General features: G+C 40.0%; 1 protein-coding gene across 2 annotated transcripts in view; it reads left to right on the forward strand.

The window, feature by feature from the left end:
* The window catches only part of ARHGAP28 (Rho GTPase activating protein 28), a 1,230,114-nt gene that overhangs the window by 1,094,871 nt on the left and 109,038 nt on the right, over nucleotides 1-26,205 (forward strand). For both annotated transcript variants that reach the window (XM_044066513.1, XM_044066514.1), the window contains exons 13-14: nucleotides 15,476-15,600; nucleotides 15,926-15,990. In XM_044066513.1, the coding sequence (XP_043922448.1) occupies nucleotides 15,476-15,600; nucleotides 15,926-15,990 (190 nt within the window). The remainder of the gene's footprint in view (nucleotides 1-15,475; nucleotides 15,601-15,925; nucleotides 15,991-26,205) is intronic.

The following is a 26,205-nucleotide window of genomic DNA, read 5'->3' on the forward strand; positions in this document are numbered from 1 at the left end:
CAAGGGATCCTAACTACACCATAATTCTTCTTCCTCCTCCCCTACTTTGGCTATGGTATTCTACCCATTTGTTATGACTGAAGATGCATCCTTGAAGGACATAGTACAGTTTTGTACCTACCATAAATGTAGATGTCCGAACAGGATAGCATCTGCAGTCAGGATTACCCACCCTCCTTCCGCTCTGTGGTACTCCTAGGGTATTTACCCTCCTAATAGCTAGCTGGGGAGTCTCTTATGGTGTATTTGTTTGTATATATGTACATACATGCTTATTTTTTGTGTTTGCCTTCTACTATTTTGGAAACATTGGCATTTATCCAAAATTTAGCTTTCCTAGAGGGCAACTGGCATCTGGGGCAAGAAACACTGAGGAAAATGGCGTCGGCTGATGCTTTTATACCCGAAGACCAGCAGAGATGACGCCGGGTGAAATGCGACATCAGCGGCCGGACCCAGACTTTGGAATCCGGCCGACCGAAGGGCTGCCTGACGACAGGACAACCCATTTGTTATGACTGCAGATGCTATCCTGTTCGGACATCTACATTTATGGTAGGTACAAAACTGTACTTTTCTGTACCTTATTTTTATTTTTCTGCTTATGCTTAGTTATGTTAAATTGCCTAAGGTTTGCTGATTGTCTGTTAGCTGCTATAAATTGATGTGGTATATGGCAATTCAGTCTGAGGAACCGATTTTAGATATCGTGAAAGCGCTTACTTTATTTTCTACATTAGTGTTTTTTTATTCCTCAGCCTTGACATTTGGTGATTTTATTTTATTTATTACTTTATTTGGGTCTATATTAGAAGCTTGAAGGTGTACTTACCCGAATACATAAACGTCGACACATCTTCATCGAACCGCGAAAACATTGATCGTCCTGAAGCGCGAAATCTGAAACGTCGTATCGTCATGGTTGGCCCTTCTGCGGTATAGTTCCGTAAGGTAAGTGTGCAATAGTTACGGACCTTAGGGTTAGGGTGCAGATTAAGGTAAGTGCATACATGGTGGTATTTGCAAGATTTAGTGTAGGGTTAGAAGTAGGGTTTAGTTTGGGGTTAGAAGTAGGGTTTTGGTTAGTGTATGTATGTGGTTTATTTAGTTTGTTTGAGTAGGTAGCATGTAGCGGGAGGTGGGGTGGGACAACTATGACGGTTCGAGTTTTTGAATTTCGTAGTTTAGGGCGTTCGGTTTATTTGCGGTTCGCAGAATATGTGTCATTGTTTTCGTATTCGGTGACTAGGGCTTTCATGATTTTAATATAGACCCCTCCGTTTGGTTTATTGGCATCAAGTGGTACTCATTGGTCCTGTTTCAATCTTGCTTTGATTTCAGAGTGTTCTTGTGCTACAGAGACGTATTTGGCAAAGTGCAGTTATTTCAAAGAGTTTGGTGTGCTACTGGGCATAATTACAAGTACTGGCATAAAATTCTGGCATATATATATTTGTGTGTATGTTCGTACATGATTTCAAGCACTTTCACTGCTGTGTGTTGATATGGCAGATGCATTTTGCAGAGCTAGTCCACTTGTGTTTGATCATAATATAGCAGAGAACTGGAAAGTATTTAGGTTCATAGGTTCATACTAGGCTATCTGCCCTAGGGCATTTATTTGAGCAGGAATGCAATATTTTCATACAAGCAGCTTTTTTTCTGACAAAGACGCACGTACAAGGGCATTCATTTTGCTGAGTCAGAGGCCATTGAAAGAGTGCATTCATTTGTGTATTCACCAGAAATATATGCAAGAGAAGGGGAAAACTGCCATATTGTGGTACCGGCTGAATCAAGAGAGGACCCGGAGTGCTTGAAACGTAAATTTAGAGAAATGTGCAGCCCTCAGTCAAATGTTACATTAGACAGGCACTTATTTTATACAACAGACCAAAAGCCAGGTGAAACTTTTGCAGCTTGCATCACTGACTTGAGATATAAGGGCAAGGCATGCAGATTTGGTGACTTGAAAGAGGTGTTAATAAAGGACAGGCTTGTGTGTGGTGTTAACAGTGCTGCAGTGAGAAAGATTTTGCTTTGTGACAGTGACTTAATGTTAAGCAAAGCCATAGAGATTTGTCAAAACCATAAGATCACAGAAAGGCACACAAGTATGCTTGCAAGTGATAAGAGCATGTTTCAACAGCCTCTAGAGCAAATATAGACAGCAAGCAGCATGTGGCAAGCAGAAGCAGGCCTTAGCACACGGAAGCTGCAACCTATGCAGTTCTACCTGGGAAGCTCCATAGCTTTCTAGCAAGTTCCAAGACTAGCTCAGTAAAAAGGACATGCTCAGTGCAGTATAAGGGTGAATCAGCAAAACCCAACTCAACTATTGTTAACTGTCATAATTGTGGAGCCAGTCTTGAGTCTAAAAGACAGAGAAGTGCTTAGCATTTGGTCAGCCATGCCACAAGTGTAAAAAATGCAACCACTTTCAAAAGTTTTGTAAATCAAGCAAACCTCATTCAGTTATTAAGAAAGGTCACTCAAAAAAGCAAGTAGATCATGTAGAAAGCTACAACCCTACATTCTATGTAGATGGTTTATCAGTGCTCGGTTAAAAGGTTAATGCAGTAGATTTGTTGGCAAAGAATGAAGTATTTTGTACTGCACTGATCAATGGTAAACTCACAGAGCTCAAGGTAGACACTGGTTCAAAGTGTAATGTAATGTCAGCAGAAACATTTGCTAAAGTGAGAGTGGGTGAGCAACTTAATTTGGCCAGTTGTGTGGAGCTTGTTGCTTATGGAGGTGAAAAGATTCAGACCGAAGGCTCAGTAGTGCTTTCATGCTTTTCAGCCGGGAACAGTCACAGCTTGAAATTTTACGTAGTCCGAAGACCTGTGCAGTCATTATTAGGTCTCAGAGACTGTTTGAGAATGAAACTGCTTTCTTTTCCCAAAGGAGTACATCATGTAAGCATGTCCCAATTCCAGCTTTACTGACGCTATTTTCCCAGAGTATGCTGATGTTTTCATTGACAAGCTAGGCAAACGTCCAATTGTACACTCCATGAAAGTAGACCCAGAGGTCAGTCCAGTGGTCAGACCAGCAAGGGGAGTACCAATAGCTATGCAGGACAAAGTCAAGGTCCAGTTATACAAAGTGGTGCAGCAAGGTGTGATTTGTCCAGTCACAGAACCGTCTGAGTGGGGGTCTTCCATGGTAGCTGCTCATAAGAAAAATTCAGATGAAATCAGAATATGCATTGACCCAAGAGACTTGAACAAGGCTTAAAAAGACCTCATCATCCTATGCATACAGTCAAGGAAATTGCCACCTTCATGCCAAATGCTCCTGTTTTTCTGTCTTTGATGTGAAGAGCATTTTAGCAAGTAATGCTTGATCGCAAATCTTCACTACTGACTACATTCAGTATCCCATTTGGTAGATACAGATTCCTCAGGATGCTTTTTGCAATAAATTTTGCCAGTGAAGTCTTTCAGCGTGCAATGGAGCAATTTTTTTTAGACTACCTGTGTGCTATAATAGGTTCATAGGTGTGTACTAGGCTAATGGCCCTGGGGTCTTTACAAGCCTAGCCATAGGATTACCCTGGCATAGTGCCACCCGACCTTAGTTCCCAGGGCCTCTGTCAAGTAGAGCCACTGGAATTATCCCCGGGGTCAATTTTCTATTTCCCATCCACTCATCAAGATTTCTCTTGAAGAGGGTCAGCGAGGTGCTCTGCTTGACATGTATGAGAAGTCTGTTCCATAGTATGGGTAGTCTCTGGGTTATGAACCTGTCCCTCCAGCATGTTCTGTTAATTGTGTGGTGTGGAGGGATTGGGATTTCTTTACATGTAGCATTTCTAACAGAGCTGGGTCAGACATGGCTTTGTAAGTCAAGCAGAGATCGCCTCTAAATAGGCGATATGAGACAGAGAATAGTTGGAGTTGTTTGTGTCTGTCCATATAGGACAAGTGTTTAAGACCTAGGATCCTCTTTGTGAGGTACTTTTGTGGCCTCTCCAGTTGTTGCAGGTGTCTTGTGAGGTACATGCCAAATGGGGCATTGTACTCGATGATTGGCCTAATGATGGAAGAGTAGAGGGAGACAATGACCTATTTCTTCATGGATACAAAACCCTTAGTAATGAGATGTGCCACATAGAAGGACTTTCTGACCACAGTGACAATGTGGTGATCAAAAGAGAGGTTGCTGTCAACCTGTGTTCCCTGATCTCTTATAACGCCTTCTGTGTTCAGTGGACAACCATCAATGTGGTAATTCATAGGAACCGGGTTTTTCCCAAAGGGGATGATGACACATTTTTTGGCATTGAGCTTAATGTCATGGTTCTGACACCAGTCATTGGTCTCAGTGAGGTCACTCTGTAGGATGTCAACATCACTTGGGGAGTTAATAATGGCTCCCAGCTTGCAATTGTCTGCGAACTTTGTCAGCCAGAGTCCCTTCATGTTGGCCTGGACTTCAGAGAAGTAGGTACCAAACAGGAGAGGACCCAGGACCGAACCCTGTGGGGACTCCACTCATGACTAGTTGACAGTCTGACCTTGGAGTCAGCTACTTTCACACTCTGGGTTCTATCTGTGAGCCAGTTTGCAACCCACCTAGTGATATAGGGGTTGATGCCAAGCTTAGTGAGTGTTTCTATGATTCTTGAGTGGGGAATGGTATCAAAAGCCTTGGCCAGATCAAGGTAGGCTGTATGAACCACCTTGCCTTCATCCACAGCTCTGGTGACTGACTCATAGAAGTCGACCAGTTTAAGCAGGCATGATCTACCATTCACAAAACCAAACTGTGTGGGATCCAGAGTTTGGATATTCCCTATATCCTTGTTTATTAGGTCCATGATGATGTGTTCCATAGCTCTGCATATCAGACTCATCAGGCTAATGGGGCGATATTTCCCAGGGTCTGTAGTCACTCCTCCTTTGTGGAGAGGGATGACTGTAGCAGTGTGCCATTTGGTAGGGACAAACCCTGAGGTGAGGCTGTGATTGAACAGGACACAGAAGTGAGGTGCCAGTTCACTCTGTAGTTCATGTAGAACACAACCAAGGATATTGTCAAGTCCCATAGAAGCTGTATTCTTGGCCTTGGACAGTGCTGTTTTAACCTGTGCAGCAGTAATACTGGGTGCCTGGCAATCTACTAGTATTGTGATTGGTCCTTTGGGGGGGGGGGGTCAATTTGGCACTGAATCTGTCTGCCAGTATACTGGCAATATCTGTACCTCCTATACCGAGCCAACAGATATTGCCAGTATACTGGCAATATCCGTTGGCTCGGTATAGGAGGTACCATTGTGCAGTAGCTCAGAGCAAATCTGGGTATTGCCATGGAGATTCTTTACATAATTATAGAAGGCCATGTGGTTGTCTTTACTATATGCTGCAATTCTGTTTTCATAGCTAGCTTTAGAGGATTTGATGAGGGATCTCAACTTTTTGTTGAGGCTGATAAGGGAGTCTTTCCAGTCTTCGGACTTCACCTTATTCCGCATCAGTTTCCTCCTTCTATTGTAGAGTTTGTTTATGGCAGGGGACCACCAGATTGGCTTCCTTTTTTGGAGGAGAGTGTCTTGGTTCTATTGGGTATGGCGAGATCCATGCATTTGTGTACATGTTCATACAGTGCATTGGTGTATGAGTCTGTGGTCAGGCAGCTATTTGCATGGGTACAGTGAAGTTAGCCACCTCTGTTTTTAGGAACCCAAAGTTAGCTTTGGAGAAGTTTTTCATGGTGATTACCTTTGGGGGGGGGTGGATTTCCAAGGTGATTATTTGTGGTCAGATCTAACCAGGGAGGAGCTGACTACTGGTGTAGAGCAATGCTCGCCCATGTTAGTAATGACCAGGTCAAGGATGTTGCTACCCCTAGTGGGAGTAAGAACAAGCTGGTCCAGGGCATTGGAATTAATGAACTCCAGGAAATGTTGGGCAAGTTTATTAGTACATGAGTAGTTTACCCAGTTAATAGAGGGGTAGTTGAAGTCACCTAGTAAGAGAGTGTTAGGTTGGACCCTAATCTTCTCCAGGGTGCTTAGAAACATGGAGTGCGAGTCTTGGGACATGGTTGGGGGACCTGTAGCAGGCTACAACCTGAATTGTTGTCTTACCCAATCTTAGCCGCACCTGAAATGTGTCTGATGCATTATGTTGGGCTACCAGTCTAGAGGTCTGCGCATCCTTTATGAATATGGAAACACCACTGCCGTTGGAGCTTCGGTCCAAGTTCTGGGGCCGAAAGGTGTGGAATGAGTTACAGCCTGGTAGTGTAGGGGTGCTTTCTGCTGCCTTGAACCAGGTCTCTGTTACAGCACAAATGTCAATGTTCTCCATTTTAAGGAGTGCTTCGAGCAAGTGAGTGCATTTTTAGATTTAGACTTCTAGCATTGAGCAGCATGACCCTCAGATTGCATTTGTCTGTAGCTGTTACAGTGGTGATTTGGTCTTTGGAACACCACCTAAAAAGGCACTATAGGGGTAGCAAGAGCCTTGGCCAGTATCCGGAAGCCAGGGGTGACAGATGCAGGCCATCTCTGCCAAAGCATCGAGGTCTGTCAATCATGTCATCCCAGGCAGACAGATACTGGATCCCCTTAGAATGACACCAGAAACTAAGCCAATTGTTGAAATCAGTCATTTTTGCTTGTACTGTGGTATCATTCTGGGTGATGGTAGGATGCTGCTCAGGGCTAGGGTCCTACCCACCTAAGCTACATAATCCGAGAGCTCCTCCATGTCTCTGTTCATGTAGGCCAGGGAGGTACGTCTCAGGTCATTCACACCCACATCCATCCACCTTGGATCCCGGGAACTACTGTCCCATCAGTCTGACCAGCCTGATCTGCAAGGGCATGGAACGCATTATCATGGAACTTATAAACAAAAATATTGGCAACCTTCAAACATTGGACCCAACCCAGTTTGGGTTTGTGAAGGGCCGATCTTGTCTCCTGAACCTGACTGACTTCTTTGAATCAGTCTCCAGAGCTGTGGACGAGGGTAAGGCGTTCCACACAGCCTATCTGGACCTTGCCAAGGCCTTCAACACCATCCCCCACTCTGGAATCATAGATAAAACTTACTAAGCTGGGCATAAATCCCTACATCACTCGATGGGTTGCCAACTGGCTTACTGACAGAACCCAGACTGTAAAAGTAGCCGATTCCAAATCCAGCTCCAGACAAGTGACAAGTGGAGTACCTCAGGGATCAGTCCTGGGACCGCTCTTGTTTGGCATCTACTTCTCTGAAGTATAGGCCAACACTAAGGAACTCTGGCTAACAAAGTTCGCAGATGACTGCAAACTGGGAGCCATTACTGAATCCCCAAATGATGTGGATATTCTACAAAAGGGCCTTACATAAACAGATGCTTGGTGCCAGAGCCATGGGCTCAAGCTTAATGCCAAGAAATGTATAGTTATCCCCTTTGGGAAAAAACATGTACCCATGAATTACCACATGGGTGGCAGTGCACTAGAAAGTGTGATGAGAGACTTAGGGACACAGGTGGACAGTGGTCTCACGTTCGATAACCACATCGCCACAACAGTCAGGAAATCCTTCTATGTGGCACACCTCATCACTAAGGACTTTTCATCCAGAAAAAAGGAGGTCATTATCCCACTGTACTCATCCCTCATTAGACTCATTATAGAGTACAACGCCCCATTTGGTATGCACCTCACAAGACATCTGTAACAGCTGGAAAGGCCGCAGAAATACCTCACTAAAAGAATCACAGGCCTAAAGCAGATGCCCTATGCTGACCATCTAAAAACCTCCAGCTATACTCTGCGGCATTTTGTCTACTCAGAGGCGATCTGTGCTTAACATACAAGGCCATGTCAAACCCAGAGCTGTTGGACATGCTCCAGTTAAAGAAATCACAATCCCTCAGAGCCACATGCTCCGGGGATCTAAACCTTGTCATCACAATGAACAAAACATGCTGAAGGGATAGGTTCCTGACCCAGAGACTCCCCATACTCTGGAATAGACTGCCCATACATGTCAAGCAGAGCACCTCCTTGGCCCTCTTGAAAAGGAACCTTGACGATTGGATGGGAGATATGAAATTCACCCCGGGATCACGTCAGTCACCCTGCTAGACAGGGGTCCAGGGAAGTAAATATTGTGAGAAGAAATATCCAGGGAATTGTTATGGCTATGCTTGTATAGGCCCTAAGGCCAATAGCCTAGTACCAACCTATGAACCTGTGTACAATAACAGAGTCATATTTGTACCTGTTGTTGAGATACCTGAGTGTGTGCATTACATGGCGGATCCTGGCACCTGACAGGCAGCTAACTTTTACTTTCTCCTTATTCAACCTAGTGAGTGGGACAACAGTGTGCCTCACTATCAAGTCACCTATGACTAGTGTGTTGGGTATGCTGTTTTGCCTTAGAGGCTTTGGTTGAGTGGCACACTGTTTAGGAGAGTTATGTGTCTCGTGATTAGTGTTGTGTTGTGGTGGTCAAGTACGTTTCTGCCATGGAGGTCTCTGCTGCTTGGGTAGATTTTTGAGAGCCTCCGCAATGGTGGGTGTGTGGTTTGTGTTTTTATATGAAGACAGTGCTGGTGTGCTTTCTGGAGGGCTATGTGTTCCATGTGGTGTGATGCAAGTGTTGACCTTGTCCTCTTGACCAGCTATTCCGGTCCTGACTGGAGAGTGCGTGACTTCCAATTTGGATATATAAGTGCATCTCCCGCAAGCCTGAGTGTTGGAAGGTAAGAGGAGAGGGTTATCAGTGTACACGAGGCAGTTGCTATGTTGCCTCAGGATGCCCAAATTTACCAGGTTAATAGGAGAAAGCACAGGGAACTGACCTTTAGACATGTCTGGAGGGGTGGACATTAATAATAACTACTCTAGCGGTTTCCTTGTAGAACGTTTAGTGCTGGTTGCACTTTTGTGTGCTACAATAATTGCTAAAAGAATTCTGGTAAAGTGCTGGACTAACAAGCTAGTATTAGTGCAGGAGAGGAGAAACCTAGCAGATCTGAGGGAAACATTGAAGAGCAGACGTTGGCACTGCTCAGAAGCTTGCAAACAGTCCTGTTAATAGTTGATGATTTACTGGTTGGAGGCAACAGTGAAGCAGAGCATGACAGAAACCTCCGGAAAGTTCTGGACAGTGGGCGTGAAGTGAAATTAAAGCTCAATCCTTTGAAGTGCAAGTTCAGACTACCAGAAGTTACTTATGTAGGTCATTTATTTGCCAGTACAGGCTTACGACCAGACCCTTCCAAGCAAGCAGCCATTCTTGAGATGCCAGCTCTAGGCAATGTTCAAGCCCTACAGCTTTTTCTAGGTGTCGTTAATTATTTAGTGAGTTACATCAGCACCTTTAAGAGTGCTGACACACAAAAATATTGCCTGGTCATGGTTAGAGCAACACCAGGCAGCATTAGATAACCTCAAACAGCAAGTTGCTACCCCACCTACATTAAGGTACTATGATGTCCACAAACCAGTAGTTCTTTTCTGTGATGCTTCAAAGTTCGGTCTTGGTGCAGTTATTCTTCACAAGGGCAGACCTGTTGCCTATGCATCTATAACTCTTTCCCAAACTGAAATGCAGTATGCTCAAATTGAGGAGGAACTTTTGGCAATTATGTTCGCATGTTCGAAGTTTCATGATTATATTTTTGGCCGAGCTATCCAGATAGAAATTAACCATCAACCTCTAGTCACTATTTTAATGAAGCCTATGCATTCAGCTCCAGCAAAACTACAAAGAATGATGCTGAAATTGCAAAAGTATAATTTCAAAATGGTCTGTACAAAAGGCAAACTTCTTTATCTGGCTGATACCTTATCCAGATCGCCCATAAGTACCACAGAACAGCTTGATGCAGAGAATTTTGACTTTAATGTTATGGAAGTGCATAATTTCTCTAGCACAAGACTTGATGAGCTAAGAGATCATGCAAAGACTGTGATCCTATTTTGCAAAAGCTCAACTATTTCATCAATGTAGAAAGGCCGTCAAAGTAATCCTGCGTACCGCCAGAAGTACAACCTTATTTTCCATACAGGGATGATATGCTGATGGAAGATGGTACCATTTTCAAAGGTCCAAAAGGTTTTGTTAACTTCCTTACAATGTGAATCCATTCAGATTTTGCATCGTGACCACCCAGCTTCTGGTTCTACCAAAAGAAGGGTGAGAGAACTAGTATTTTGGCCTTCTCTAGCAAAAGACATTGATGAAGTGCTTTCTTCTTCTTCAGTGTGCAACAGTACTAAAACACATTTGCAAAAAGAGCCACTTCAGCTAAGCCAAATTCCTGAACTACATTGGTCTACAGTAGCAACTGACATATTTGAGTGGAACAATCAGCATTACTTAGTGTTGGTGGACTCTTATTCAAACTGGTTTGAGATCAGTTTGCTACGTAACCTAACATCCAGTGCTGTTATTACTAAGATTAAACGTCATTTCTCAGTCCATGGTAGTCCACACAAAGTTATTTCTGACAACGGTACCCAGTTTACCAGTCAATTATTTCAGAGATTTGCAAAAGAGTGGGACTTTATTCATGTTACCAGTAGCCCTGGATACCTGTACTCAAACAGCCTTGTTGAACGTACAGTACAGAGTGCAAAGCAGTTACTAGAGAGGTCAAAGCGTGACAATACCGATATCTTCTTGAATTTATTTAATCTCAGAAATATACCCCGTGACAAACTACTTGGCTCACCTGCTCAGACCTCTATCTAGGCACACCAGAACAACCTTGCCTAGTTTGTTGGTGCCTAATGCTAAAAACAACAGAGCAATCAGAGCCCAACTTTTAAAGAAGCGTTCTTCTCAAAAGTCCAGCTATGATAAAATGAGCAGATTTCTTCATCTGTTAAAAGAAGGAGAGTCAGTGCGGATGCAAACAGTGAAAGTCTTTGATCGAAGTGGTCAAGTGAGAGGTATATGTGCTGAACCAAGATCCTACTTAGTGGAATCTGAGGGTATAGAGTACAGGAGAAACCGCAGGCATCTTTTTCTGGTATATGAATTAATATCGCAGCATTGTACCAGTAATACAGACTCTACATCTCAGAGCTAGCCTGATAATGTTCATACTGAAGAACATGTCTCAATATCCATTCCTGTTTGTGATGTTGCCCCAGTTGTCCCCAAAGTTGAACATTCCTTGTAGACCATCCCTGTTGCTAGATCCAATTCTGACTTTTATGTTACATGATCAGGTCATATTTCTAGACCTAGTGTAAAATACACAGCAACCTAGACATAATTGTTTAATGTGTGTCTGATTTTGTATAACTGCATGTCATTCAGTATATGATCTAATTCTCAAAGAGGGAGGATGTAGAACAGAGTGTACGTACCTTTAAGAAGCATGCCCATATAAGCATAGAAATACTGAGCATGTGCAGGCAGCAGTGCCATTTTGAGAGAACAGCCAGAGTGTTCACATGTGTGAGTGTGGCAGTCAGTCTACTTATAACTTTATTTAAGTTTAAGTTACAAACCCTCATTCCTGATGTGTTTGTGTGTAATAAAGTTGCTTGAACTGAACCCATGACTGTTCATCTGTTTTATCCTGACCAGATGAGCAACATTTGCACCCCTACATTGTCAGGTCCTGCAAAAAGAAGATTAAAGGGCAAGAGCAACCTTCAAGGGTCATTCTTTTCATCAGTTTTTTTTTTTTGGGGGGGGGTTCAGCTTGTCAGCACTCAGCATTACAACTGCTAACATTTCATTAGTTAGATTACAGTGTGTGTAACATACCACTGGTAAAACACCAACAAATGTCACTTTTACAACTTTAATAATTTCTCTCATTTCCATTAATACTTTCCTCTTTTGATCTGTATTTTAAGTAATAATTTCAAACTACAATATTCTTTAATTCTGGATTTAGGATTTAGCACAATTTTCTTAACACTTTCATTTATGTTGATTAGCCTTGCTCCTCTCAGACAGGTTACTGTAACAAAATGTCGTCGTCTTGTTGGTAAGAGGTTATTCATACCCTTTAACACTGAATCATTCCTTTATGTGGTCTGACTGCCTTGGTTTCGCAGTTCAGGTACTACCTCATTTTGTACTGTTAAGTCATTTTGTACTGTTAAGTATCCTGCATTGATACTAGGAAGCAGAGTATCTAAATCCAAATTTTCAGATATGGTCCTCTTTGCTAATGTGCTCCTTCCTTCTATCTATTTTGAGTAGTTTAAATGGTTTTTCACTTTCTTCTCTGCTATGGTTTCTAATATCATCAAACTCTATATCTGTATTTTCTGTCATGCTTTTTAATTTCCCACTATGCTCATCTGTATTGCACCCTGTACTGCCACTGCAAGCCCATATACTAAACTGTCAGTAGGTACTTCTGTCATGTGACTTTGAGTTGCATTTATATATTCATCTCCACTGTTATTAGGTCTCCTTCCATATACTTTCTCAGTTCTGTATTTTTACTGTACTTGCTTCGATCATGTTTCTTCTTCTTTTGGCTGCTCCCGTTAGGGGTCGCCACAGTGGATCATCTGTTTCCATTACTTCCTGTCCTCTGCATCCTGCTCTGTCACACCAACCACCTGGATGTCCTCTCTCACCACATCCATAAACCTTATCTTAGACCTTTCTCTTTTCTGGTTACCTGGCAGCTTCATCCTTAGCGTATTTTTTCCCAATATACTCTGCATCCCTCCTCAGCACATGTCCAAACCAATGTAATCTTGTCTCTCTGGCTTTGTCTCTTAACCTTCCAACCTGGGCTGACCCTCTAATATACTTATTCCTAATCCTGTCCACCCTCATCACACCCAGTGCAAATCTTAACATCTTTAACTCTTCCACGTCCTGCTCTGACTCCTGCCTTTTTGTCAATGCCACTGTCTCCAACCCATGTAGCATGGCTTGTCTCACTACCCTCTTGTAGACATTCCCTTTCACTCTTACAGGTACTCGTCTGTCATGAATCACTCCTGACACTCTTCTCCACCCACTCCATGATGCCTGTACTCTCTTCTTCACCTCTCTTCCACACTCACTATTACTCTGAACTGTTGATCCCAAGTACTTAAACTCATCCACCTTCGCCACCTCTACTCCCTGCATCCTCACCATTCCTCTATCCTCCCTCTCATTCACACACCTATATTCTGTCTTAGTCCTGCTGACCTTCATCCCTCTCCTCTCTAGAGAATATCTCCACCTCTCCAGGGTCTCCTCCACCTGTTCCCTACTCTCACTACAGATCACAATGTCATCTGCAAACATCATAGTCCATGGGGGCTCCTGTCTGATCTCGTTAGTCAACCTGTTCATCACCACTGCAAATAAGAAAGGGCTCAGAGCTGATCCTTGATATAATCCCACCTCCCCCTTAAATGCATCCATCACTCCCACTGCAGACCTCACCACTGTCACACTACCCTCGTACATATCCTGTATCACTCTTACATACTTCTCTGACACTCCCGACTTCCTCATACAATACCACAGCTCTTCTCTAGGCATCCTGTCATATGCTTTCTCTAAGTCCACAAAGACACAATGCACCTCCTTCTGACCTTCTCTGTACTTTTCCATCAACAGTCTCAGAGCAAACATCGCATCTGTAGTGCTCTTTCCTAGCATGAAGCCATATTGCTGATACCACTTAATCATCACCTCCCTTCTTAACCTAGCTTCCACTATTCTTTCCCATAACTTCATGCTGTGACTGATCAATTTAATCCCTCTGTAGTTACTACAGCTCTGCACATCACCCTTATTCTTAAAAATGGGTACCACAACACTTTTTCTCCATTCCTCAGGCATCCTCTCACTTTCCAAGATTTCATTAAACAATCTAGTTAAAACTCCACTGCCATTTCACCTAAACACCTCCATGCTTCCACAGGTATGTCATCTGGAGCAACAGCCTTTCCATTCTTCATCCTCTTCATAGCTATCCTTACTTCCTCCTTGCTAATCCACTGCACTTCATGATTCACTATCCGCACAGCATCTAACTTTCTCCCCGTCTCATTCTCTTCATTCATCAGCCCCTCAAAGTACTCTTTCCATCTGCTCAACACACTCTCCTCACTTGTGAGTACATTTCCCTCATTATACTTTATCACCTTTACCTGCTGCACATCTTTATTAGCTTGATCCCTCTTTCTAGCCAATCGATACAGGTCCTTTTCTCTCTCCTTAGTGTCGAACCTTTCATACAACTCTTCATATGCCTTATCCTTAGCCACCTCTCTCTTTGCCATGCACCTCATCGCCTTATACGCCCGTCTGCTTTCTTCATCTCTCTGACAATCCCACTTCTTCACCAGCCTCTTCCTCTGTATACTCTCCTGTACTTCCTCATTCCACCACCATGTCTCCTTGTCATCCTTCCTCTGTCCAGATGTCACACCAAGCACCTTTCTAGCCATCTCCCTTACTAGCTCTGCTGTAGTTACCCAGCTATTTGGTAACTCTTCACTGCCACCCAGTGCCTGTCTTAACTCTTCCCTGACCTCCACTCACAATTACCCTTTTTCAATGTTCATCATTTGATCCTTGGTGCTGCCCTCACACTCTTCCTCCTTTTCTTGATCACCAACGTCAACTTGCAGACCACCATCCTATGCTGCCTAACTACACTTTCCCCATCACCACTTTACAGTCTCCAATCCTTCAGACTGGCCCTCCTACATAAGATATAATCCACCTGTATGCCTCCCCTTCCACTCTTGTACGTCATCCTATGCTCCTCCCTCTTGTTAAAATACATTTTCACCACAGTCATGTCCACCCTTTTGATACCTACACAATCCAAATTTATTTCAGTGCTGTTTTCTTTTGTTGTAGAGTGAATTTGAATGACTTTTCATCATTTTAATAAATAAATTCCATTTTCATGAGTCATCTTCATTTTCCATACTAATTGATGTATCCTGTGTTGTTTTAAGTAACCTTGTCCTATCAAATCACCACATTAAAACGTGTCCATTTTATCAGTTTCTATACCTATGGTTTATGTTAATGATGTAGTGAAACACTTTCATTTCCACTGCTAGGTGTTGGATGGGTTACCACTCCTTTAATTCAGCTTACATGTAGGCTGTCATTACTGTCTGCATGCCTGAAACAAATTTGCATTACACTTCCAAAAAAAAAAATCCAGACTCCCCAAGATGAGTGCTATTTACAAAGAGGGATCCAATCTAGTTACAAAATACTTCAGTCCAGCCCAGGAACTGAGTTCCAGTTAGCATGAAAGGGGATCTGCTGTGACCATAGCAGAAAGTCCATATATTTGGTCACTCATATAGGTCGCAGACTTAAACAAAACAAAAAAAATCCTAGCTCTTATTTATTGCTTATTAAAATCATTTTAATTTGTGTAGGAGATATAAATTTATGGATAATCTTATGAAAGAAACAAACCCCCCATAAGGGTTTTGTATGAACTCTTTTTTTATATCAAAATATCTGCCTGAGTGTGAATGTTTTATTGTCTTCTACAGTCTGACATCCCACAGGGTGTGGTAAGAGTCTATGCCCCACAACATTCCAAGATTTCCATGGCGATACAGCTGAACATTCATACAAAGGCCGGCGACATCCTTGCAAGATTTGACTGTGAAAACAGGTGAGAACACTTCTTTTTTCGTAAGCTCTGTTTGTTTAACTTGATTCAGCTTTACTGTGTCTAAGTATTTCTATATGCATTTTGTTTAGTAATGGTGGTATTAAGGCTATATCGTGCACTTTTAAAGTTACATATTTTTAGTAATAAGATTTTAAGTTTTATGACAAACACTTTTCTCTTGGATATTTTCGGCAAGCATTGGCAAAAGCAAGATTATAACTTAAATGTTAGTTATTCATATTAAACTGCAGGCAGAAACATCGTAAGATGGATTTTCCAGACAAGCACTAGTGACTTATTTATTTGTTTATTTTTACTGTTACAGGCAGGAGTCACCTGTTGACTTGAGAAGGCATAAAAATTCTCTGTATGAAGTTGGTGGCAATATAGGTAGGTAATCAGAATAAAGATGTTTAGTAAATGTATCTTTTGCTCTTGAAATGTTACCCTAAAATAATGTTATATTTATTGCAGACATTGTAGATCATTGTAATACTGACATAGTACCATAAAGTGGTATATATAATATATTCTGTTTCTATAAATTAATCAGATGTCATTTTTTATATCAGTGTATTATTTTTCTCTTTTTGTAAATATACTTTCAGGAAATATTTAATGTAGATATGACAACCCCAAAGTCAGACTAAGTTGCAGAAGCCCTGAAAAGTGTCACACAGGCATTTAAGTATGTATATGACTCCATCTGTATTACAAGTATATCTATCAGTAGATACAAACCCAACACCATTGAGCTTAAAAAAAAAACATTTCTGATTATATATACAATTCAAACAGCCCCCACAAGGGAAGGTACCTGAAGTAGCAAGGATCCTATAGGAGTACGTATTCGGTATATGAACATTACTGTGCACCAACAAATTTTATAAATTCCTGCTTATTTTATAAGATCTATAAGGAACAGAACATAAGATGGTAGAAAAATCACAATGCTGCAATAAATATTTCCAATAATATTTATTTTATGTAGGAGAAACCAAGAGAGCATTCAAACTGATATTGCGGGAACGTGCAAGAGATACTAAAAAAACTTAACTAGCATCTTGGAACAAATATACTCAAAATATTGTGATGATACAGTATTTAAAAATAATCTGCAATATAAAGAGTCTATTTTTATTTTAAAGTATGGCACTTTAATTCCTTGGGCTCTTAATCCTGAATGTAACCGGAGGCATCTGATTTAAGTATCTATTGATTAATTATTTCATTAGATAATTATTTTATTATTGTATCTATGTATATATATATGTGTGCATGTATATATATATATATATGTATATATATATATAAAACCTCCATATATGGGCCCACTTCAAAATCTTGAAAGCTCAAGATCCTGAATCTCAAATTCCTGAACTCAAAATCTCGAAAGCTCAAAATACTGAAAACTCATAATACTGAATCTCATATTACTGAAAAACATACAGGGCACCAACACTGGCTGTAATGCCTCTTCAGTAATATAATATAGATTCAGTGAAACTCGGTTCCTTTTATTGAAAATTAACCTGAGAGTCAGTTCTTTGAAAAATGCAGCATGGTAGTTGGGGTAGAGGATTCATGCTTTTGTTTTCTGTAACTAAGGTACAGGTTTTGAGCTTGAGTAAATTACTAACCACCTGCTACCCCTAAGTAGGGTGTTTCATTCACAAACACACCCACCTACCTCTTAGTATAAGAAATATGGACAAAGCCTAAAATAAACAGGGACAGATATTAAAAATGCTCTCGTGAACTTAGAAAGTTGCTAGAATAACAGGATTTGTGCTAGTATGAATTTTTCTAAAGGACATGAAGTCTGAAACTCAAATGTCTGTCATTATTTAGCAACTTCAGCCTTCAATGATTTTCTAGAAAATCACAAAATTTATGACGAACAGACAAAAAATATGGGGCAAAAATCTGGACATTCTGCAAAATTTGGACAGTTGAGAGGTACGCTACCTACCTACCTCACACACACACACACACACACACACACACACACACACACACACACACCTCTCTACCTCTTAGAGCAACAAACTCATAAATAAAACTGAGGCAAAGGCCCAAAAATAAGGACATTTTTTTAAATATTGCTCTTATAACCTTAGAAAGATAATAGAATAGTAGTAGGTCTTGCATTAGTACGAATTTTCTGAAGGGTATGAAATCTGAAACTCAAATGTCTGCCATTATTTTCTAACTTCAATCTTTAATGATTTGCCACTAATTTGCCAGAAAACCACAATTTTATGAAAAACAGACCAAAAATGTGATGCAAAAATATAAAGTTGCCACACAGTACAGCTGGGAACCTGTCAAAGAAGGGACACCATTTTAATATGAGCGCAGTTAACTTGAGCAGCTGACAAAATTAGAGAATCTACACGCATTTCTGAAATAAAAGTAATGTATAACTCTGATCATTATAGTTATTTATAAAAGTTAACCCTCCACGTTTTCTTCCAAAATTGCTATTTTGCAGAGAGATTATTAGGGGGAGAGCAACATTTTGAGCCAAAATTGGGGACAGTTGAGTGGTTTGGATATTCCTAATTCTATAAAGCGATTTATTTGCACATACCTCTCAACCTCTTAATGAAGGAAATTTGGACAAGGCCAAATATATTGGGGGAACATACAAACTGTACTAAAAATTGATCTTGTATAAACTTAAGACAGTTGATAGAATATCAGGTCTTGCTTTAGCATGCATTTTTCTGAAGATTGTGACGTCTGAAACTTAATGTCAGTCATTATTTAGTGACTTCATTCCTAAATGATTTGCCAAAAAAGTTTTATTTTGCATTTTACAGCACGAACACCAATAAATATCTGCTAAACAAAGCAGTGCAGTCTCACAATTAAACCAGACTTAGCATTAAAACTTCTCTGCCCTTGAAACTCATATTCATTGAAACAGCATTGAAACCCACATTCAAAGAAAATACATTTTGCCAGTGGCAGATAAAGATTAACTTTGGGCTGTTTTCAAATCATAGGCCCCTTGCACATGAAACATACACATGCTCTTTGATACACCTTCCTGACTGTATAAAATTATATTACTTGTACAGTATAGTATCGTTGTTAGAGAGTGTTTTAAATTTATTGGTTTGAACATTTTTCCAGTAAACAATGAAACAAAATGCATGCATCAATAATGACAAAACAGCCCAATTCATAACATTTCCATCATAAAAGTCTACTCAAACTTCTACAGTCCACCAGTATCAGTAAATATGCACAATCTCTGAACTAGTAAAAGCCATCTACATAATTCCACATTAAAGAAATTTGTAACTAATGAAGAGGCTGCTGCTAGCAAACAATGGTTTCATGGTTTCATCTACAAATAAAGTGCCTGTTGTGCTTAAGGAATAAATTGCCTATGTTGCATTAAAAACAATGATACACTAGTAATATTGCAATAGGGAATGGATGTTAAACTGATAACAGGTTCATAGTTACTACTAGATATCTTCGCCAAAACGGACTACAGCATCCACCCCCCTTTACAACACAGTACAGTATCAGCAATGCATCTACCTACTGTGGGAGAAGAACCCACAGCCTTCTGCATCAAAAGCAAGTACACTACCTGTTGTGCTATTAACAGTACAAGCAGACTCAGCATAAGCAGCACTAAACTTTAGTTCCCCTGCAGCTCTCAGCTCCTTGTAAAATGTCAACACTCAACTATATCTCTGAACTTTGCAGCACAAGAAATCTGGAAAAAGCCAACATTTATTGGGGGGGGGGACAAAAGCCCAAAAAACAGGGACACATTTTAAACATTGCTTGTATAATTTTGGAAAGTTGCTAGAATAAAATGCTGTGTTATCACCATGCATGTCTTGAACCCAGAACCATATGCATTAGTCAGTGCAACATACCACTATGCTAAATCAGCAGTTTGAAAAATAGGAAGACAAACTTAATGGCTATCATTTAGATAGCTCTCAACCTCTAATCACAAAAAAACCTGGACAAACAAAGCCAATAATGAGGGAATACAAATACAGTTCTCACTTCACACCTTAGCACAAAAAACCTGGACAAACAACAAAAACAATAATGGGGGAAATACAACTTCCGTTCTCACTTCTCACCATAGCTAACAACCATTAGAAAAACAAATCTGAACAAAGTTCAGAAATGGTGGTGGTTAAGGACTTTAGGCTCTTCTTACCCTGAAGCAAAGGTACAGGGTTTGAGCCTGAACACTTATAGCCAGCAGGTGTATTCTGTGGGGGCAATTTCACACACACGTATAGCCAGCAGGTGTATTCTGTGGGGGCATTTACACACAGACACACACACAGACACACACACACACACACACACACACACACACCTTATCTGATAATCTGTTCGTGACACTCAATTGCCTTCCATCTTCACATTTCCCGCTCACGATAATCCATTTGCGATTGTCTTCTTCCACTTGCTCACTACTGCACATTTCCCACTCGCGGCCAGCTGGACATGACGTGAGCTCACTTCCGACTGGCTCGTATCCCCCTTAAAGGAGCCAACAACCTTTAAAAATACGTACTTTTTTTTTTTTTAAATGCTACCCCCTCTTCTAAGAAGTTGTACTGAAATCAGTACAGTGCATATGCCTCCCTATGTCCCTGCCCCCCAGCACCCCCCACACCCCCTGCTACTTAAATATATCAACTCTGAGATCGCACTTCACAGAAGAAAATAGCAAACATACCATTATGTGCTTCATGACTGCCTGTTGCAACATTAGTCATGTTCCCTGTTAATGTACTATACTACAACATCACTCATCTTAGTGTAGTGAAGTGTGATCTCGGAGTTTATATATTTAAGTAGCAGGATGTGTGGGGGGTGCAGAGGGGCTTGCCCCCTGCTTATAGTTGGTTTAGACTGATATGGCTTGTCTTTTCTTTGTTTCTGCATGTATTTCTGCTGTAATATAGTTAGTGTTGGTGTCCTGTATGTTTTTCAGTATTATGAGATTCAGTATTATGAGTTTTCAGTATTTTGGGCTTTCGAGATCAAGATTTTGAGATTCGGGATTTTGAGCTTTCAAGTGAATCCATGTATATATATATATATATATATATATATATATATATATATATATATATATATATATGTATATATATGTATATATATATATATGTATATATATATATATATATATATATATATATGTGTGTGTGCATAGTTTCACTTTATAATCTTGAAATACTGAAATATCAAATTTCAGTATTTCGAGACCATAAAGTTAAATTTGTAAAATAGCGAAACTTCATAACCGCAAATCCGGAAATGTCGAAGTCGCTGTTATGGTGTTCCGGTACGTGATGTGGGATGTACTGTGCGCCTGATGTATGGTTTGGTGTGTGGATTTGGCTGGAGATTAAGGTAAGTGAATATATTTTTAAGGGTTTTGGGTAGGTATTTGAGTGTATGCGAGTGTGTTCGAAAGTTTTAGGTGTGGGTTAGAGTAGGTAGGTGAAAGTATAAGTGTTTACATGTTGAAAGTGGTGGTGTTTTTATATATGTGGTGTGTGTGTGTGAGGGGACTGTAGAGTGTGTAGTGGTGACTTTACTGTCTTTCTATTTGGTGTGACCTCGGAGTTAGTATATGTAAGTATCGGAGGTGTGGGGGGAGCCCCCCTTGCTTATTTGTAGGGTAGGTTTGTTTAATTGTGGTTTTGTGTCTGTGTGTGTTTTGTTTACTTGTTGTAGTGTGGGAAGGATGGTGTATGTGTTGTGTGGTGTATGGTGTGTTTACATTCGCAATTTTGAATTTCGCGCTTTTGGGGTTTTGGTATTTTGAAAATTCGGCTTTATAGTCTCGAGATACTGAAATTCAATATTTCGAGATTATAAAGTGAAACTATATATATATATATATATATATATATATATATATATATATATATATATGTTTATGTTTGTAAGTTTCTACTCCTTGAAGGCTACACAGCCGAGGCGCTAGTTTTATGTGTGTATTCTTTGATTTCTGTTAAACTTGGAACATCAGCCTTTCAGTGTTTTTTTTATTATTTGGACTTTTGGTTGTATGCAAGTTTTACTATGTTGCTTATTAAATACTACAGAAAGCTCAACATACATATGATGATGGTCATAAACCAACAGGAAATGGATAAAATGTAATAATAACAAGAAAGAAAAATGTCTGACTCCTGCACTGTGTGGCTTCCAGTGGAAGAAATCTTCCTTCGTTGAAACACCCATGTCATGTTTGATCCCTCCAACTTACTGTTTGTGTTATTAAAGCAGTAATCCATGACTGTATGTGGTAAATCATGTTATACCCACACAGTCATGGATTATTGCATATGTACAATAACACTTACTGGAACACTTACGTTCCTTAAATAATGTGATTGTATAAAGGGACTTCCATCATCTTCTTTGTTGTCTTTGCTATTCTGAGATACTCTGCATGTGTATGGGACTTGTGTTCCCATGCTCGCATGGTAAATCAGGGCAGGAGAAGTGATGGAGAAAACAAAATTTCTGTTGCTGTTTGTTTTTTTTTTTAATTGTTAAACAACAGACATTTGCAGGGACAGTGCAAAAATATGAGGAGAATCGGGTATGTTTGTTTCACTTTTGCACAACATACCCGATTTTCTCATATTTTGGTGCGTTCTCCAGTGTATGCCAGTAGAAAAGCGTGACCTTACAGTGCTACTTCAGAGGCCGTACTGTTTTATTATTTTTTTATTGGTATATGCTCAATCTACAATGGGCACTCTGGTTGGCTGTTCAATCAGAGTGCACATTTTTGAACAGTAATGAGCTGTTATTGTATAAAACTCGTTATATTGTAGTCTTGCATTCTGTATTCAGAGGGAAATTAAATCAAGTTATGTGAGAAAAATCAAACAAACAATATACAACTAAATATTAAAGTAAGTACAGTAAAGTTGTTACTCTGACCGTACAATTTCGGAAAGTCAGATAAAGCTGGAATATCTTCACATCGAGCATGAATGCACGCAGTAGCGTACGCTCACTATCACTCACAGTCGTACCTCTTTTTAACAGTAAAGATCATTAAATCACAAAGACAAGATTGTTTAGATAAATTCTGGATAGTCCTCTCTGCAATCTTTGTGACTTTATAGCTGATTAAGTCCCTTAGGATGCCTAGAGTTTACCTGTCTAAAATCTGTCCCTTTCTAACAACAACCAGTGAAAATTAAAGGTAAAACAACAACATGTAAATCAAAGTAAATCTTCTAGTCTACAAGCTATCTCTTACTTCCTATAAACAGTGGGCAGAAATAAAATATAAATTCAAATAAAACGTCTCTTATCATGCAACTCCACAGTAAATCACAAACCAGTATAGGATTGTATAGATAAGCTCTGGATTGTCCTTTCTGTAGTCTGTGTGACTGTATATCTGACTAGGTCCCTGAGGATGCCTAGAGTTTTCCTGTCTGAAACCTATCCCTTTCTAACAACAAACAGTAAAAATTAAAGGTAAAACAACACAATATAAATCAAAGTAAATTTTGTTGTCTACAAGTTATCCCTTCCTTCCTGTTAATACTGACAAACAGTGGTAAGAAATAAATACAAGTAAAGCTTCTGTTACCAGGCAACTCCACAGTAAATCACAAACCAAGACAGGATTGTTTGGATAAGCTCTGCACTCAGATCCTGTTGCCATCAATTTTATGGTGACTATTGTGCCTCCTCAACTCTGCTCTAGCTATGGTCCTACCACTGCAGGTATTGATGCACAGTCCTCGTCTCCCTTATCAAAAACTTCAGGAAAATCCATTCACTCAGCATTAATTCAACATCTAAGCAAACACAACCATATATTGGATTCACAGCATTGTTTCATGTCTGACTGTGGTACTGATACTGGACGTGGTACATAAGTGTGTGTGGCCACATACACCACAAGTGCTATCCTTCGGGTGAAACATTAAACAGAGGCCACGTCTGTGTGAGCTGGTAGTAGCTCATGTGGATATGAACAATCTCCTGGCCCTTATTAAGAAGAGCAGTAGCTGCTTTATTTGTATCTTTCACTTGTTGTTTACATCATACAAATGTTCAAATTATTTACACTATTTACAAAAATTCACATTATATACACTGTTTACATTCTTTACACCCAATCACATTCTTCTTTTTTCATTTAACGTAGTCTTATTTAGAAATACCAAAGAAATGTAACACAAAAAATGCTTAATGCAGTTTTCCTATTAAAAATACATTCATCCACCTCATCCCTTTCCTCATAATCACCCCTTTATTTCCTTCAAAAAATCTTCATCTTCTGTATTTTTGTTATAAAAGACTTTCACATCTCCTTTTTCACAGCTTCCAAATTACAGTGAACAAAATGTTATACATAAAATACCATCTCTGTCTCTATATTTTCAAGTTCATTCCACTTGTATTCATTTTTAAAAAAATTCCCAAAATGTTTCTTCTTACAACAAAAATATTTTTAGAATTCATGAACATTTCTGTAGTTTTATCCACATTGCATTTTCTGTCTTCCAATATTTAATAACATTTCAGATTGCTTTTTTACAAGAAACTTATTCAGCAATGACCTCCAAAAAATACTTGCTTCATAAAAATTTTCAAGTCTTTGCCTTCTTTGATATGTAGCAGTTTTGACAACTTTCCCAATTCCTTCCAATGCTTGTATTAAATAATAATCTTCCTTAATATTTTGTAACATTACTTTGTGTCAGATTTCCAATCTCTATTCCATAACTTTATTTTTATTAATGTATTCTTTCATTTCTGTCTTGTCTTTTTTCTTATTCCATATTGTCTTTTTTCTTATTCCATATTGTCTTGTATGTCAGTTTCAACATTTTCCCATCATATTTTTCTCCATTTCGTGGAGTGTTTTAATTATCCAGAACAAATGCATACACGTCAGATATACAGTAGGGTTTTCAAATCTAACTGTCCTTTTTTCTTTTATAAATTATACTTTAATCTTGTAATCAAAATTGAAAACAAATGCATTATTTCTTTTTCTGTATTACTCAAAAACATACAACTCCACTTAAGTCTGATAACTTTTATAATACATAGGCATTTAACATTTATCCTTTTTAAATAAAGAAAAACGAGTAAAGCAGTTCCGCCATGCCGTCGTTTTCCTCACTGCTTCTATTTCTTTTGTTTCGATTGTTCTTTTACTCTTTCATGTTTATCAGATCGTACACAAACTGTATTTATTTGTAATGTATTCCATTTATTTTCTTACTTTACCAAATGGTTTACTTTTAGCTCTGTTAAATTACAATCCTAATTTGTTTAATAGTATCTCAATTCTTACTATTACATTCATCTGTATCTGTTTTTTGCAGCTATGACCAAGTCATCTTCATATGACATGCATATGAAAGGTTCATAGGTGTGTAGTGGGCTAACAACCACAAGGGCCTTTTTAAGCCTAGCCATGCATCCCAAATCTCTGACAAGTTCCGATACCCTTGATAAGCATGGGCCTGGGAGAAGAACCATTTGCAGGTTACCTGTGTCCATTAGAGACATAGGTGCCAAACCAGGGATGAATTTCCATTTTCCTATCCAATTGTCCAAGCTGCACTTGCATTGGATTAGGGAGGAACTCTGCTTCGCATGGATGGGGAGCCTGTGCCATAGACAGGGTTGTTTTCTGGATATGCAGGAGGTCCATTAGAGTGGGGTCTGACGGTGCCCGTATGCCAGGCATAGAATTCCCCTCAGAAGTCTGTAGGAGACAGAATACAGGGATATGGCATTGAGGCAGTCTGCAGAAGACGTTTTACTTGCACCCTGTATTATTTTAGTGAGAAACGTCTGTGGACATTCCACCTGTTGGATGCACCTGCTTAGATACACCCAAAGGGGGCATTGTACTCAATGATAGGTCTGATGAATGCTGACTACACTGGAACAGTGACTTCCTTGGACTTAGATCCCATACCTTTATTTATAAGTTGTGCAACATAGAAAGATTTCCTCACCACTATAGACACATGATGGGCAAAGGCTAGATTAATATCTATGTGTGTCCCTAAGTCCCTGACTACTGGATGAACTCTGAGGGGTGTGTTTGGATGACTTCCCAAAGGATACGATTATGCCTTTCATTTTAGTCCATGGCTCTGACACCAGTTGTTTGTGTATATCAGCCCCTGCTAGAGAACATCTGTGTCAGTTTGGAATTCAATGACAGCTCCTAATTTGCAATCATCTGCAAATTTAGTCAGCCAGAGACCACTGACATTGGCCTTGACTTCTGAGAAGTAAACGCCAAAAAGTAGTGATCCGAGGACTGATCCCTGAGGAACCCCGCTTGTGATTGGCCTCTTTGCAGAGGTGGACTCCCCAATTCTAACTTCCTGGGTCCTGTCTGTGAGCCAGTTGGCTGTCCATCAGGTGACATATGATGTTGGTACTTTATTCCTACAGTGACATATGATGTTGGTACTTTATTCCTACGGTGACATATGATGTTGGTACTTTATTCCTACGGTGACATATGATGTTGGTACTTTATTCCTACGGTGACATATGATGTTGGTACTTTATTACTGCGGTGACATA

Source organism: Protopterus annectens, chromosome 3.part1, assembly GCF_019279795.1.
Source record: "Protopterus annectens isolate FY-2018-M chromosome 3.part1, PAN1.0, whole genome shotgun sequence".
Classification (NCBI taxonomy): Eukaryota; Metazoa; Chordata; order Ceratodontiformes; family Protopteridae; genus Protopterus; species Protopterus annectens.